Here is a 17,193-nt window from a genome sequence, read left to right on the forward strand (position 1 = left end):
CCGGTCAATTCTCTCGAGGTGGTCATTACTGGTCAATACTGGTCGATTGAACTTTACCCCAAATTTTGATTATTATTCCATGCTTAAATAAACATTATTAATAATATAAATTAAACAGACAGGTTGCCAATAATGTCTTATGCTATTAATACCCACTATTTTATACCTGTTCATGCAATTTGTAGGTAAATCTCTCAAAATTTTGCAAAATTGTCAAAGTTGGTTAATGTGATTTTTGTGGTTGATTGAACTTTTTTTCAATTCTAATGAATGTTCAGATAATTCTTTTTAAATAAAAGAGTTGCAAAAATTTATTTTATTGTTATACAACAACATAATAATAAATAATTATTAAAAGAAAAATTTTTTTTAAAAGATTAAGAGTCTTGAGTAGACCCACAATTAAAAAACATTATTTGTTGGCAAAATCAAGAACTTTGATTGCTTTTTTATTTGAAGACCAATTGAACTTTTAAATATGAAAGGAAAAAACAAAAACATCTTAATACTCTGAAAGGAGACAAGTTAGAAGTAACTTTTAAATGAATAGCAAGTTATCTGCGTTTGTTTGAGTGATACAAAATAGCATAAGGGCAAATTTGCTTCATTGTCAATATCAGAGACATAACCCTAGAACACGCAAGAGTTCTGTTTGTTAATCTGCTTATCAAATAGATATATCAATACACTTGTAGATCAGTGATATACCATGGTAACTACAATAGTAATAATACTTTAGTAACAGATGTGATACACTGAGATAAAGCGCCTTAGTCCTTATGTATTTGAGGCCGTTTCCATAAGTAATTAAGAAGTAATTTTTTTACAGCTTTAAAGATTTTTTTACAATAAACAACTATAAAAGGTTTATCAATTACAGAATACATAGTAAAAACACTCTTTTATTAATATTTCGCCCAAACGGGCTTTATCAAAGTTTACAAATACGAATTCACTACATAGTTATAACTGTCGTATACACCAATAAAGTAAATGTTTTACAACGTCAAATATGACAGGAAATGACGTCATGACGTCGTACTTTACCATGCGATATACAATTGCGCCAAAATACATAATTTACATGACATTTCGTTGTATGGTTCTTATACTTGATCAGAAATTCATTCCTCATTGTAATTTTACAAATTGAATTTGATAATAAAAAGTATTACAATAACATCATATTGTTATATCAATAATAATAACTATATTAATGATAACAATAATTACTATAATAATAATATAGATATTTACTGTACCAACCTAAAAATAATATTCACAAAATCAAAATTCCTATTTTGTAGTCAGCACTATTACTATAATATCTCAACACTAATTCTTATTGACTATATTTATCAACATTTAAACAAATTGAAATGATTAATAATTAATTATTTATAATAATTTTAATTCCAATCTTTTAAATGAAGTTAAATTCTAATGTATTGTGTTCATACATATGCACACATATATACGCATGCCTTCACACTTGTACATATTCACTCATATACTTGCACATATAATTACAGGTACACAAATAAACACCTACATGTGTACATACATACACATATACATATATATATACACACCCACACATATACTCATATATACACACATACATATCCACCCTCTCACATACTTACGCTCGCATGCACTATTGTTGGAGAATTATGCATTTTGAAAATAGTTATCGTTACTTAAACTGTCTACACGAATCTCGTATTGGCCTACACTATCGCCTATAATTCTGCCATACTAAATCGGAAGCTGCTTTTGTGTTAAGTCCATTTGGGACTTCTGTCTTTAACAATTGAATCCAGTTAAGTTCTTTTATCTTGCGGTAGTAATCCGAATTGTCTCTAATATTTTGTAAAACACATACTCCCATGTCTTCTACACTATGTTGTCCGGAGTTAAAATGCTCAGCAACAGGTTTGCTTCTGTGGTGCCTTGTATCTGCCTCATGCTCCTTTAATCGTTCTTTTAGTGAGCGTGATGTCTCCCCCACATAAACTATTTTGCCACACTGTATACAGTTTATTCCATAGATGACGTTACATGCTTCACAGGTCTGCCTTTTGCTAATGGTCACTCCACTCACCCCTCCACGGTTGTGCAACCCCCTTGTTAGCATGTCACACACTACACACTTTTTGGTGCATCTTTCTACTGGATTGACCTCCCTTGTCATAGCACGATTGGTTTTTTCATGCACTAATATATCTGCTATGTTCTTGTCTCGTCTGTATGCAACAATAGGCATTTCATTAAAAACTTCCTTCATTCTATTCGACTCGTGCAGTAGAGGTAGGTGCTTTTTCACAATATCGTGTATGCGTGGTAGTTTTTTCGAGTACGTAAGTACAAGTGGAACTCTTTTCATGTTTTTCTTCTTGTCTTCACTTGGTTTCAAAAGAGTATCCCTATCCAGCTTGTCTGCTCGATCAAATTGCCTGTCAATGATCTTTCCGCTATAGCCACGTCTACGAAGATAGTGTTTTAATTTTTTCTTATGGACCTGATAATCTGTATCTTTAGAACAGATTCTTTTCAGTCTAATGGCTTGACTATATGGAATGGCTTCTTTTGTTTTTCTTGGATGGCTTGATTTGTAGTTTAAATACATGTGCTTGTCTGAGGGTTTTGTGTATAAAGATGTTATTACTTTCCTATCTTCTATCTTCACGATAGTATCCAGAAATTCTATTTCTTTCCCACCAACTCTCATTTCTACTTGAATACTTTCATCAATCTGGTTTGCAAACATAAGGAACTCATTAAGTTTTTCCAGTCCATGTGTCCAAAATCCAAATCCATCGTCGATGTATCTTTTGTAAAAGATTGGTATGAACTCATTCTTCATTAGTTCTTCATCCCATTTACGCATATAGGCACATGCAAAATTCCTCCCCAACTTTGAGCCTATGGCAACTCCTTTTCTTTGTTTATACTCAGTTCCATTGAATGTTATAATATTGTTGTCAAGAACGGTGGTTATCATTTCTTCTATTGCTTTTGAAGGGATGGTTTTGTCTGTTCTAGTTTCAAGTGCTTCTCTACATGCCTCTAAGCCTTTTTGTTTAGGAATGGATGGATAAAGTTTGATAACATCAAAGCAGAAAAGCATTGTATTTTCTGGAATTTCATTGGGGATTTCTTGCAGTTTTGTCAGAAAATCTGTTGTATCTTTAATATAACTTGGTGTTGTTTCTACAAACTCATTCAACTCTTTCTCTGCAACTTCTGCCATGTTTTCTGTGGCCGTCCTAATGCCATTCACTATTGTCCGGTATGGATTGTTATTTTTATGGATTTTTGGATTTCCTTTTAACTTTGCTTCTTGGGGGTGTTTTGGTATTAAGTAATCTTTCAGTTCCTGGTCAATAAGGCCGTCTCTTTATAATTTATTTGCTACCTTTTTAACCGCCCTGCTTGCTTCATGTTTACACTGTCCATTGTTTTTTTCATAAGAATCACATTCATTCATTTCTTCCAGATTTTTGATATAGTCCTCGGTATTAACGACCACAACTCCTGATCCTTTGTCTGCGGGTCGAATGATTATACTTGAATCATTCAGCAAGCTTTGTAAGGCCTTTGATTCTTTGTCACTTATATTTGACTGAACTCTGTCTTTAAGTCCATATAGTATCTCTCGTTTTACCGCGTCAATATATGTATCAAGACTTTTTTCTCTCCCAGGTGTTGGTGTAAATCTACTTTTTTTCTTCATCCATGGTTTGATATTATCTTTCTCCTGATCATTTTGTTTATCATGGAAATACTCTTTAAGACGCATGCGTCTTTCCCACTCACAGAGATCGCTTTGCAGTTTTGTGATGTCATATTTGTTAGTTGTAGGTATGAATTTTAAACCTTTTGATAGAATATTTTTTTCATTAAATGTTAAATCCCTGGAAGATAAGTTTATGATTGTTGAAAACTGATCCTTTGTTACCAAGTCTCTGTCTGTATCTTTGTGTGGATTGTCTTTGTTTATAACCTTCTTTTTGTCCTTAAAACATGCATGTTTCACTTCAGATGGTTTCGGAATTCGTACCATTTCATCATGCGATACTGTTTTGACATGGGGCTTTTCGGGAAGTTGTTCCATATCGAACCAGTCAAACTGAGACTTATCTTCAATTCGGTCATGTGATACTTTTTGTTTACTTTTCACTCTTAATGAATCAAAATGTCCATGTTCCATTTTCAAGAAAAAATATCGCTTTATTTTTGTACTTTTTGTAACCGGTTCGAAATTTAGAATTTGAGTTACACCGTTCGTTACGTTGTAGATCTGTACAACAGCTGAATATACCGTAGCCGCTGCATAAATTTCTGCTTCTGTAGCCCATGAAGACATTCTGCCATCTTTATGACTCTGATTTGTTATATGAATGTTGATGTCCTCATCTATATATACTGAATACAGATTGGTGTTGTTGTGCATATGGTCAACTATCTTATCTCGTATACATGCATGTTTCTCCACAGATCCATAAATGTCTAAAGCAATACATCTGTAAAAACAATTCCCATCTCCTGCTACATTTTTCACAATGAAATCATCTAATGAGTTATTAATGTCTCTGATGTCAAAATTAAGCATACGTGCCTTTTGTAATTTGTTTTGTTTCCGTTCATATAGACTCCTTTGTAAATGATTTGAGTTTTCATTATGAATATCAACATTGTTGCTTTGTAATTCTATTATCTTACTTGTAATAGCCTTTTCAGTAAGTGTAATCAACCGCAATGACGCATCCTTCTTGACTTTGGCACATTTTTCTCGAGTTTCCAGATCCATATCTATTTGTGGTTCCCATTGTAATTTAAATCCATTCGGCACTATTCCTTCCGTGAGGCACTTATTTAAGAAATCCGCATGTGATTTGTAACGTAGCAATTTACTCTGGTGCGATGTTATGTAGTTCTTCATACTCATAAATCTTTTAGGAGTGTAATGTCAATACTCAGTTTTATATCCAGTAGGGATAAAGATATACATATTTCATAGTAAAAACACTCTTTTATTAATATTTCGCCCAAACGGGCTTTATCAAAGTTTACAAATACGAATTCACTACATAGTTATAACTGTCGTATACACCAATAAAGTAAATGTTTTACAACGTCAAATATGACAGGAAATGACGTCATGACGTCGTACTTTACCATGCGATATACAATTGCGCCAAAATACATAATATACATGACATTTCGTTGTATGGTTCTTATACTTGATCAGAAATTCATTCCTCATTGTAATTTTACAAATTGAATTTGATAATAAAAAGTATTACAATAACATCATATTGTTATATCAATAATAATAACTATATTAATGATAACAATAATTACTATAATAATAATATAGATATTTACTGTACCAACCTAAAAATAATATTCACAAAATCAAAATTCCTATTTTGTAGTCAGCACTATTACTATAATATCTCAACACTAATTCTTATTGACTATATTTATCAACATTTAAACAAATTGAAATGATTAATAATTAATTATTTATAATAATTTTAATTCCAATCTTTTAAATGAAGTTAAATTCTAATGTATTGTGTTCATACATATGCACACATATATACGCATTCCTTCACACTTGTACATATTCACTCATATACTTGCACATATAATTACAGGTACACACATAAACACCTACATGTGTACATACATACACATATACATATATATATACACACCCACACATATACTCATATATACACACATACATATCCACCCTCTCACATACTTACGCTCGCTTGCACTATTGTTGGAGAATTATGCATTTTGAAAATAGTTATCGTTACTTAAACTGTCTACACGAATCTCGTATTGGCCTACACTATCGCCTATAATTCTGCCATACTAAATCGGAAGCTGCTTTTGTGTTAAGTCCATTTGGAACTTCTGTCTTTAACAATTGAATCCAGTTAAGTTCTTTTATCTTGCGGTAGTAATCCGAATTGTCTCTAATATTTTGTAAAACACATACTCCCATGTCTTCTACACTATGTTGTCCGGAGTTAAAATGCTCAGCAACAGGTTTGCTTCTGTGGTGCCTTGTATCTGCCTCATGCTCCTTTAATCGTTCTTTTAGTGAGCGTGATGTCTCCCCCACATAAACTATTTTGCCACACTGTATACAGTTTATTCCATAGATGACGTTACATGCTTCACAGGTCTGCCTTTTGCTAATGGTCACTCCACTCACCCCTCCACGGTTGTGCAACCCCCTTGTTAGCATGTCACACACTACACACTTTTTGGTGCATCTTTCTACTGGATTGACCTCCCTTGTCATAGCACGATTGGTTTTTTCATGCACTAATATATCTGCTATGTTCTTGTCTCGTCTGTATGCAACAATAGGCATTTCATTAAAAACTTCCTTCATTCTATTCGACTCGTGCAGTAGAGGTAGGTGCTTTTTCACAATATCGTGTATGCGTGGTAGTTTTTTCGAGTACGTAAGTACAAGTGGAACTCTTTTCATGTATATAATTACAGAATAATCATTGATTTAATATAGAATAGCTTCCCTTTGTGATGTTTAAATGCTATAATTTTCAATCAACCAGTAATGACTAGAATTGACCGGTTTTAACCGGGTATTGACTTCCGGCCCGCTCAATACTCAATTGATCGGTCAATATGCCAACCCTGACCTTGTAGCATTACCTTGACCTTTCACCACTCAAAATATGCAGCTCCATGAGATACACCTGCATGCCAAATATCAAGTTGCTATCTTCAATATTCCAAAAGTTATGGGCAATGTTAAAGTTTTCGGACGGAAGGACAGACTGACAGAGAGACGGACTGACGGACAGTTTAAAAACTATATGCAACCCTACCGGGGGAATAAAAAACTGTATTCTTAATTGGTTTATAGGTGTTATTGGTGTCTCCAGAGTATTGGAATAACCCATTTACACGTAAGGCTAAAACAGGGCTGATCCATTATATCTACCAACAGGCTCATTCAAATACTTACTGGTGATATGTGATCTTGAAAGGAGTTTTAATATGTCATGTTTGTTAGCGCATATAAGTTTGTTATACAAATTTACTGAGTGAAAACTTTGGGCACTTATATAGCTCAAAGTGACCTTGAAAAAAAGTTCTAATGTTCTGATTTACATACATGTATTAACACTTTCAAAATTCAAAGTTTAGAATGGTAATTGTTCTCTTATTGCCAACAACTGCATATATCTTAACAGTATAAACTGGTTGTTTTGTCTTTATTACTACATGTGTATATTCTTCTGTATTGCTTTCTTTATATTAACTTTCAACATATATATCCAGTAATTGTAGATCTCAGATGTTCTGTGATGGAAATGTGTATGGTTCTTATTACTTCTCACACCAATATCCATTTCGCAATGCCTTAACACTGATATGGATATTAGTGTTTTTTTTTTTTATTTTTCTTTATAACAGTATGTTGCCAGACATATTACAGCTAAATTACTTCAAATCAGTAATGGCAGTCAGGGTTGTAAACTAACTTTTTACAATTGTTGCCTGCACGGTCAACCATATTTAGTGTTTTGGTTGATTAGCTAAACAGTACCGGCCCAAAACCATGGGCATGTCTGTGATATGTGTCTTAATTTTTTTAAAGAAAAATAATATATATTTAAACAACACCACTGCTGTGTTTTAACATTTCCAATACAGTATGTCTTATTTTGAGCGGCCATTCTGAATTGTGTTCATCTCCAAGGGCAAAGTTATGCCTTAATAAATTAATATTACCAAACTGAACATTGTTACGCTGTCGCAGAAAATCCGCAATGTTGTAATTAATGTAATTTAAAAAGTACTGGTTCTTCTAAGTTTGAATAATGTTGTTGTTTTCACTTCAAGAAACAACTAATTGGCTTTCTAAAAGATTAAGTTAACATTTGAATATTTTGTTTGTAATGCCAAATAGTGTTTAATAATAACATGAATAAAATATTCTATTATACTCCTCCTCAGAGATATTGGTCCTTTTATAACTATATTATCGGTTAATTTAGTGCATATTCAGTGGTGTGTAACCCGAACTTAGGCGAACTATATTTTCGGTGTAATATCTTCCGGCTAGATGCGCTAGACATATCCTACCACCAAATACACGATCGCCGTTATGGCGGAATTGTCCGAGGGTTCCCGATTAACAGATAAACGTAAAAGATAAAGTCACGAATGCTAATTGAAAAATGGAATCTTAAAAATTACTATTTAAATCTTTAATTTTTCATCAATCTTGGGTAAAAATACATGTGAAATCCACAAAAGATATTAAAGGGTAACATTCTTTTTATATACATCTTTTCATTCATGAATTACTTGCCGTTTGAAATGAAACGAGCAGATTTTATAACATTGAATCAGAACATAAGACTTATAAAAAACACATTTTCTTCAAAATGTACTCAGTGATATTGTCCGATGGAGTAATACAAATGAAGCAATTATTTTCCAAAAGTATAATATCAGTTTGTAATTTAGAATACAAATATTATCCTTAAAAAATCATTTTTACTGAGAGTGTCGATTACCCTGGTGAACATAAATAAGTCGTGTACTGAGAAAACTGGGCTTAATGCATGTGCGTAAAGTGTCGTCTCAGATTAGCCTGTGCGGACTGCACAGGCTAATCTGGGACGACACTTTACGCACATGCATTATTCCCAATTTTCTCAGAACACGACTCAAATAATCATTATAATTCAATTGAAATAAACTGTTATTTATTCAACTTAAGGATAGGTGTTAACGATCAAAGTGCTTTACTTACGTTGTCACACTCCGTTTTGATGATAAGAACTTAATATAATAATGATATAATAACAATAAATTTCCAACGAACTTTTGATACAAAAATGTAACTTACTCTTGAAATTGTAACTTGAATTTGGCGCATACCATAAGGAAGCAAATCTGTTAGCAGTATGCATGGAGGACTTAAAGAATCATACTGAGCTATTATATACGACAGCCCTTAAATGTATTGAAAATACGATATTTATTACTAAAAAGTATGAATTATAATCGCTGGTGATAGCAGATGCTGCAAAAATTCACTATTATCTTCAAGATAAAAGGAAGCATCGTATTGTTGAATATAATAACCTTTAAACAAGTAAGTTTAAAATCACACTTCCTACAGAGCCGGTGTAAAACAAAATAAACATTTCAGCTACACGAAACCGCAGAGCCATCAGCAGGCGATGAAGCTGCATTAATTTCACTGGACTATATATAAAAATAGCACACTTTGATAAACATAGATGTTCGCCTGTAACGACATACAAAAACAAAACATACAATAAAATGGGAAAGCAGTTTTAAAGACTATTCAAGCCATATAAAATAGAGCCTGTACAAAGGAATGTACGGTCATCAACTCACTGCACTGTTGCTTCTTGGTTTTAGGCAATTAATACTGGTATAAAACATAATGACGCATCTGTGGCAACAAAATTGATGGCAATCTTTACAGACATCCTAATGTAGTCATTTCTCTTAGGGAGAACGCAATAAACACGAGACATGTGTCTGAAACTGTTTTACCACTACATTTGCGTAGACAAAAAAGTCATGTTTTGTTAAAACTGCATTTTATGCTGCAAAACTAAATATGTAATTATTTTATTCAAATACGATCGGAACAGTACAGTTATTCAATTCATAACGTTTTTTATGTACGTTTTAAACATAAAAAACAAAAAGCTTTATATATATTTTATATCTTGAATAATAACAATAATAATAATAATAATAATAATAATAAATATACTACTACTACTATTACTACTACTACTACTACTACTACTACTACTACTACTACTACTACTACTACTACTACTATTACTACTTCTACTAATACTACTACTACTACTACTTCTTCTACTACTACTACTACTACTACTACTACTACTACTACTACTACTACTACTACTACTACTATTACTACTACTACTACTACTACTACTACTACTTCTACTAATTCTACTACTACTACTACTACTTCTACTACTACTATTACTACTACTCCTACTACTACTACTACTTCTACTACTACTACTACTACTACTACTACTACTACTACTACTACTACTACTACTACTACTACTACTACTACTACTACTATTACTATTACTACTACTACTACTACTACTACTACTACTACTACTACTACTACTACTACTACTACTACTACTACTAGTACTACTACTACTACTACTACTACTACTACTACTACTACTTCTACTACTACTACTACTACTACTACTACTACTACTACTACTAGTACTACTACTACTACTACTACTACTACTACTACTACTACTACTACGACTACTATAACTACTTCTACAACTACTAATAATTATAAGGACACCTTATCTAAAAATGATTTCAAAGCATGGCCTACATCGCGAATGACGACGCGTAATTGAGAGTTTTCGTGCTCACTCAAGTCGATTTATTTTTCTAAGACTAATATTTACGAAGCTAACATCGTATTTCAATGTCTTTGTTAAAATCCTAATATCTGTAATTTTTCAACAGTTCCTTTAAAGATTAATGTCTCCCTTGGTGTATAACGATTTTTATATGATTATAAAAAGTAGTGTTTTGAACACATGATCATTTAGGTGTGGCTTTGAATTTACTCGGTTTAATTCTTGTGTTAATACTAATAGGTTTGTTATACAGACATGGCAATATGATTCCGTTTCGCCCATTTGGTAAGAAACAAGTAATAATACACACATGATAAAAATATGATGGAACCAATGCTAAGGAAAATGCAAACGCACGCCGCACTAGAAGTTAGGTTTAAAAACTAGTTTTCGACGAAAAGAAACACGGGTTCCCCACTTCTGAGCAACTTGGCGAATGGTGAGAAACTGTTAAGGGGACATAGCTGATTAACTATACAAATAAAAAGACAAATATACAAGCTGGACGTTGACGCATGTCAAATCATCATTGCACAAACTCTAGCTATTTTTCTTGAGTATGAACACTTACAAAGCAGAATAAAGTATTAATTACGCATAAGGAAACAACAAAACAAATAGGTTGTGACCATACACATAATATAAATGCCTAACTAATTTATACAATAAATATACCTACATCCAAGAAGCATGGCGAATATGGAGAATATCTTCTCAGCGTTAGTGTTGGGAGAGATGTTGCCGAAGCCAATACTGGTCAGCGAGGTGAAGGTAAAGTAGAGCGCGGTGATATACTTGGTCTTAATGCTCGGGCCGCTACTTGTGACGTTCACTATGAACGGTTCGTTGAGTTGCTGTGCCAAATGATCCAACCAACCTATGACAAACAAGCGAATCCTAGAATATTGAATAGTTCTTAATAGTAGAAACATGTTCTTGATGCTCGGGCCGCTGCTCGAAATGTTTCAAGAAAAGGTTTGCAACCTTAACGTGCGACGCTATTCAACCCACATGGTGGTAAATAGGGTGAATTGCAATTATTTAAAAGTTATTGAAAGATTGCTTTAACGTAAACAAGGTTTGTTGATTTGGCAAATACTTGACTAACGGAAGATTCGTTTCGATTGTTGGCCACTTGGTGCAACCAACGTGCATTAAAAAAGAGAAAATGTCCGTTAAAGGGATCGATAATCTTTTTTGCTGACGCACAATATATTGTAGTGTGTTGAAGAAGAAGCTACACATAGGCAATACTATTTACAAATAATAATAACAAAATATATCACTAACTGAACGCCAGTACGAGTCGTTATTTTTGCATTCAAATGTAACGAACCGACTTGTAATGTGAAACCTGGTTTTGAAGTATAATATAAGATTATTCATCGATTCAATTTAAAGAACGATTTATACCGTGGGTGAAGCTGTGTAACTTTTGCACGGTCGCGAAGACGTAAGGGTTATAGTTTCCGCCTAGCGCTTAAGAGACACCGGTTCAATCCCTTCTCTGGATGCATTCTCATGATTTCACAAATCAGAGTGTCTGAGCTTGTCGTTAGTTTTTTAGCCAATCAAGCTGAAGTAAATAGGCTAACAAAGAATGTTTAACACGGGACGCTTAACTCGAACCGTATAGTTTTAGACTATGAATAATTTTGGCCTCTCACTTATTAGTCTTAAATATATATATGTATATAATGAAAAATATTGGCAACTCACCTATATTGCCGTCTAGATGCGGACGCTCCCAGTAAGCGATGGCATAGAATGCGCATGCCAGCCAGTGGCCGACCAGTGAGAATGTAACCATCAGCAGTAGCAGCACGGCTGCTCCATACTCTGCAAACTGTTCGATCCTCCGAATCACACGCAGTAACCTTAGCAACCGGGCTGTTTTCAGAATACCCGCTATAGTCATAGTCTGAAAGAAGGTAAAGTAACATAGTTTTCTGACGTTACATTATTACATTGTAAATAAGCCTAAAGTATAAGTCGCTTTAACTTAAGCCATCGGGCTGTTTTCAGAATACCCGCTATATCAAGGGTTAAAAATAAGACAAAACGAGAAAAAAACAACAGTTTTTTTTAAATACTATCTGCAGATTAAAGAATCCATAACATCGAAATACCTGTGCTCCGAATACATGAGCATGTTAATTTAGCTGTCAAAAGTTATTTAAAGTAACATCCACTTAAAATAGATTTGATGAAAATGTATGTGATGTCAAACAAATAAAACATCACTAAGCCACTCTCATATTACTGTACAGTTTTTTATTTTATTTTAAGGAAAATAGCTACAAATAGAATAATCAAAACAGCAAAACGAACTCTATTAAATATATTTCAGTTCATGAATTTTTGAAGCTTTTTGGTTTTAAAGTCAATTGACCAAAAGTAGACACGACAAACCAAAACACACATGGATGAAACTGGCGTCACCGAAAAGCATGTATACATGTACTTATGAACTCATAAGCGCTCGAACCGGATGTTTGCACAAGATTTATTTAACTTATTTTCAACGATTTGAAACCACACACGGTTTTTTGGTATTTTAATATGTAGTTAAACGTGTATTCTTGGATATAAAACATAAGAAGCTGATAGTATAGCAAGACTGTTGGCGAAAGAGAGCAGTGAAGAATTGACCAGCCTTGTGCAAAAATGAGTCTAAGGACATATCCGATCAGTGTAGTTTCATATATGTCTCTGCTTACGTATACCCCGATAAATTGTCATAACGACAGCTCATGACACCGCGAACTATTTCTAAACTTTACAGCTGGCAGAATACCTCCTGACCAGATTGCGATGATGCATATAGCACGACGGGACCCAGTGCATGTGAAACCATCACATACATCAAGTGGTCATTCATCTAATCATGCATCACCAGCTTTTCAAACTTTTTAATGTAATGTTCAATTAAGGGTTCACTCGTAGGATGCGAACCAAAGAAACATAATCTTACCATTAAAAAGACAGACACATTATGATTTAAATAAGCTGGGTAATATGATTTTACACGGGTACCAGTAAAAACTGTGTAAAGCAATAACAACAAACTGTGTTATATAACTATGTAATTGATCCTCTTGATACTATGTCAAATTTTAAACATTTGCGGTTAATGACTGTGTACTGTAAATTCATAAACACATTGATCCTAAATAGAAATGCAATATAGATCAGATCACATGCATAGAAGCAAAAGGCATCTTTCAATGATATGTTACACGTACACGAGACAGAAAATGATCAATTGAATAAAATCGCTGATTTTTGGAGCTCTTGCAATATCTAAACTTCCATCGACCTGAATACATGAGTATTATGCTTTCGAATTTGTTCATCAAGGAAATGATAATCCAATAGAAGCGGATAGAATGTATAGCATGTTTGAGGTCGATAAGGTTTTGAATAGAGAGGGAAAATCACAAAATATCATTCAACGGATACTGAACTGTGTTGATATGTCTTCATACACTTACTGTATAAATCAAAAGACCATAGATTGTTTGATAGAAAACAACAAGATATTGAAATGTCACTGCAATTGTTTCAGATCAATATTTAAATATTACATCACTTTCTAATCGAAATGTCAAAACACAATAAAACCTGACATTTGTTATTACTTAGGGTACATATCAACAAAACAATGCACAGAAAGCACGTAAAAAAGTGTTTTATATTTGAGATACAGATGGGTCTATAATAAAATTCACACATGTAAAGCAATCTTTAAAGATACATTTTCGCATAAGGCATACCTGTTAATACAGTTGGATAAATCAGGTAAGTGGACACTTACACCCACGTATGTATCACGCGAACATATATATATATATATATATATTGCATTCGCATCAAGCGCGTTTAAACATCAATACACTAAAGACAATCCATGTCTTACAAACGAAATGGTACAATAAATGTCCAGTAACTTCCACATTCAGCTGTTGTCCTGGTAAACTGCATTGAAACATTTTCGGTCGACCTGAGTTGCATGAAAAACTATGATATCATTGATCGTTTAATGAATTTGAAGATCCATATCTGTGGAAAGGAAATTATATTGGAATGGTTTACAAAGAGTATCAATGCCAAATAGGGAGCAAAGCAAACATACACATATTGATTGATCTTTGATCGGCAATACATATTGATTTTTTGTGTGTCAGCATATACACGAAATAAGAAAAGAATAACCCTGAGCAGCAAAGATTGTAATACAGATATGTAGATCGTTCGGTTTCTCTTTTATAACATCCTGTTTATTATAAACAAATAACCGCTAATTGGTAATTAAATGTGTTTATTTTGCGATACTCAGACGACCACATTTACAACGAGCCTTGATACGTCGTTAAGACATTGCTGTATCGTAAAATAACGTACATATCTTATCGACACGCATTAATTATTTTAGTATATTTTTCTCAAATGTTCTGCCTATGCATGAAAACAATGCAATGGCTGAGCGAATTAAACAAATGACGCCATTATATTTTGACAGCTGTTTGAATCAAGGTGTAAATACAGCTGTGATTTTGCAACGGGATTCTACGTCTTCAGCAAGACATACTGTAAGGATAAATAGATAAAATTTGTATAAACACGTTAGGAAAACAGAAAGTAATTAAGAGTCAGTCTGTTTTGATTATATTATCACTTTTATTTGAAAACGTAGCGCCCTAAAGCGGTACATAAAACAATGTACACAAATATTTTGCAAAATGCAAAATTAACACATCTTACTTATTGCAATTAGACCTGAACATTAAGTGCTTAAGTAAATTAAATTCTAGTGCGCAGATCTCAAACTTTCCGTGACAGAATAAACCGATAAAAGTAATTCGTTTGCAGTATCAAATCGTGCACTGACAAATCGTGTATTTAAAGCCAATTTATCAGTCTCTCATATTCTTCCAAAGACATAAAACGGATAATTAAATTGAAAGTAGATGTAATCTAAGTGAAAGAGATTGCTGAAGACCAATTACCGGATATTAATGAACCTTGCGTTTGCTTTAAGTGTAGATGTTAGGGAAATCCACAGTAGAATGGCTAAGAGTTTTAACGGGTCACTTTAATATGCAATTCTAATATTATTTTTTTTGTTTTAAAATAAAAAAATGTCGTAAAAATGATTGAAGGCTTAATTCGTCTAAACTTTAGACCATGGTGTGTTCATAAACTTAAACATTACTATTTAGTATGGCGATAGTGTGAGCTGGAAATGTCAGCATATTAGGAAATACACACCGTCGTTCATTATTGTTTAATTCCAGCTTCACAACGATTATAATACACTAATCCTTTAGATGCGTCTTAATGTTTTAAAGCATTTTCGATGTACATACATTAAACAAGAGACGCACTATTTAATTTTGAGTCTTTTTAATGAACACACTCTAAAAACGTTAAAACATGCGCCAACTCGAACTTTTATTGGAAAGTTTATCAATATGATTGCTATTTGTGATGCAAAGACGCATCGATTAGTTCATCACAATAAGATGCCACTTCATGAAATTAATGTCAAAGGCAATTCCGGGGGGGGGGGGGGGGACACTTAATATTAAGGCGAAAACATCTGACATATTGTTAAAGAATGGGCCAATAAATAAACAGAAGCCACTATTATCAAGAGGAATAGTTATCCAACAGTTTATAAATAACATAAAGCTGCATGAGATAGAATAAATTAAGTATACAATTTCATAATGTTTGAAGCTATTTATATCAACTGTGATATTAAAAAAGAAAAACAAATTTATGTAAAGATATATAGCATCTACCTTTGTGACTATCAACCGCCGTCTTAAATATTCGACGTTACTTCAAAACGTGTAGTAGTACACTGTTTAGTAACTTCAACATGCATATGAAGATGTAACTTGCGTAAAGTGTATACACTGCAGCATGGATATTTATTCTGTATGAACGAAAACAGTAAATATTTTTGTTCTTAGCACTACTTATCAAGTTAAAATAGAAATAAGATGTCAACCATCACCAGCATCGAATTGCATACCTCTCGTGGAGCGTTTGTACACGTTCATAACGCCACGCACGTAATTTCACTGCGACAATATTTCGTATGCTTTTAAATCAACACAAATGACATAGAGTACACTGTTTGAAGATGGACAACACTTTCATTCATATACTGGATAACGTTTACATTGATTCAGTCGCAATGCGAATCGTGGACATTGATTAAGCGACCCGGCTGTAAACATAATTTAAACGAGATATCAAAGGTTCTTTTGGGACAACACAAGACAACTGAAACAGTATAACACTATCAGAGGCAATATCAAATGCAGCTTTCTTTAGTTTCAAGAAACAATTTATTATTCAATGGTTGGCTTTGCCATGATTGCACATGTTATGGTTGTTGATGGATACCATTGTTCTCATTTTATATTATTATTGTATATATTGCGATTCAATGAAAATGTGGATATTCTCGTTCATACACAAATAATAAAACACAATTAAAATTCAACGTTAAGATAGGTCAAGTTGTTTCCAAAGGTTAAGAAAGTATATTCAAATAATAAGCGTTTAAAAATGTACTATTCTCCATTTCAAAACAGCAAGACAGTATTCATTTTTTATTTTGGGTGATTAGAAAAGATATCAAAAAGAACATGCAAATAAGAATTCAACACTTTGCTGCTATTAAAAT

General features: G+C 33.1%; 1 protein-coding gene across 1 annotated transcript in view; it reads right to left on the reverse strand.

Annotated features, from left to right (window-relative positions):
• The window catches only part of LOC127868966 (potassium voltage-gated channel subfamily H member 7-like), a 68,253-nt gene that overhangs the window by 22,408 nt on the left and 28,652 nt on the right, over positions 1-17,193 (reverse strand). Inside the window, exons 4-5 of the mRNA XM_052411181.1 lie at positions 12,210-12,411; positions 11,170-11,367 (exon numbers count right to left, since the gene is read on the reverse strand). Of these exons, the coding sequence (XP_052267141.1) occupies positions 11,170-11,367; positions 12,210-12,411 (400 nt within the window). The remainder of the gene's footprint in view (positions 1-11,169; positions 11,368-12,209; positions 12,412-17,193) is intronic.

The sequence above is a fragment of the Dreissena polymorpha genome, chromosome 2 (genome assembly GCF_020536995.1).
Source record: "Dreissena polymorpha isolate Duluth1 chromosome 2, UMN_Dpol_1.0, whole genome shotgun sequence".
Taxonomy (NCBI): Eukaryota; Metazoa; Mollusca; class Bivalvia; order Myida; family Dreissenidae; genus Dreissena; species Dreissena polymorpha.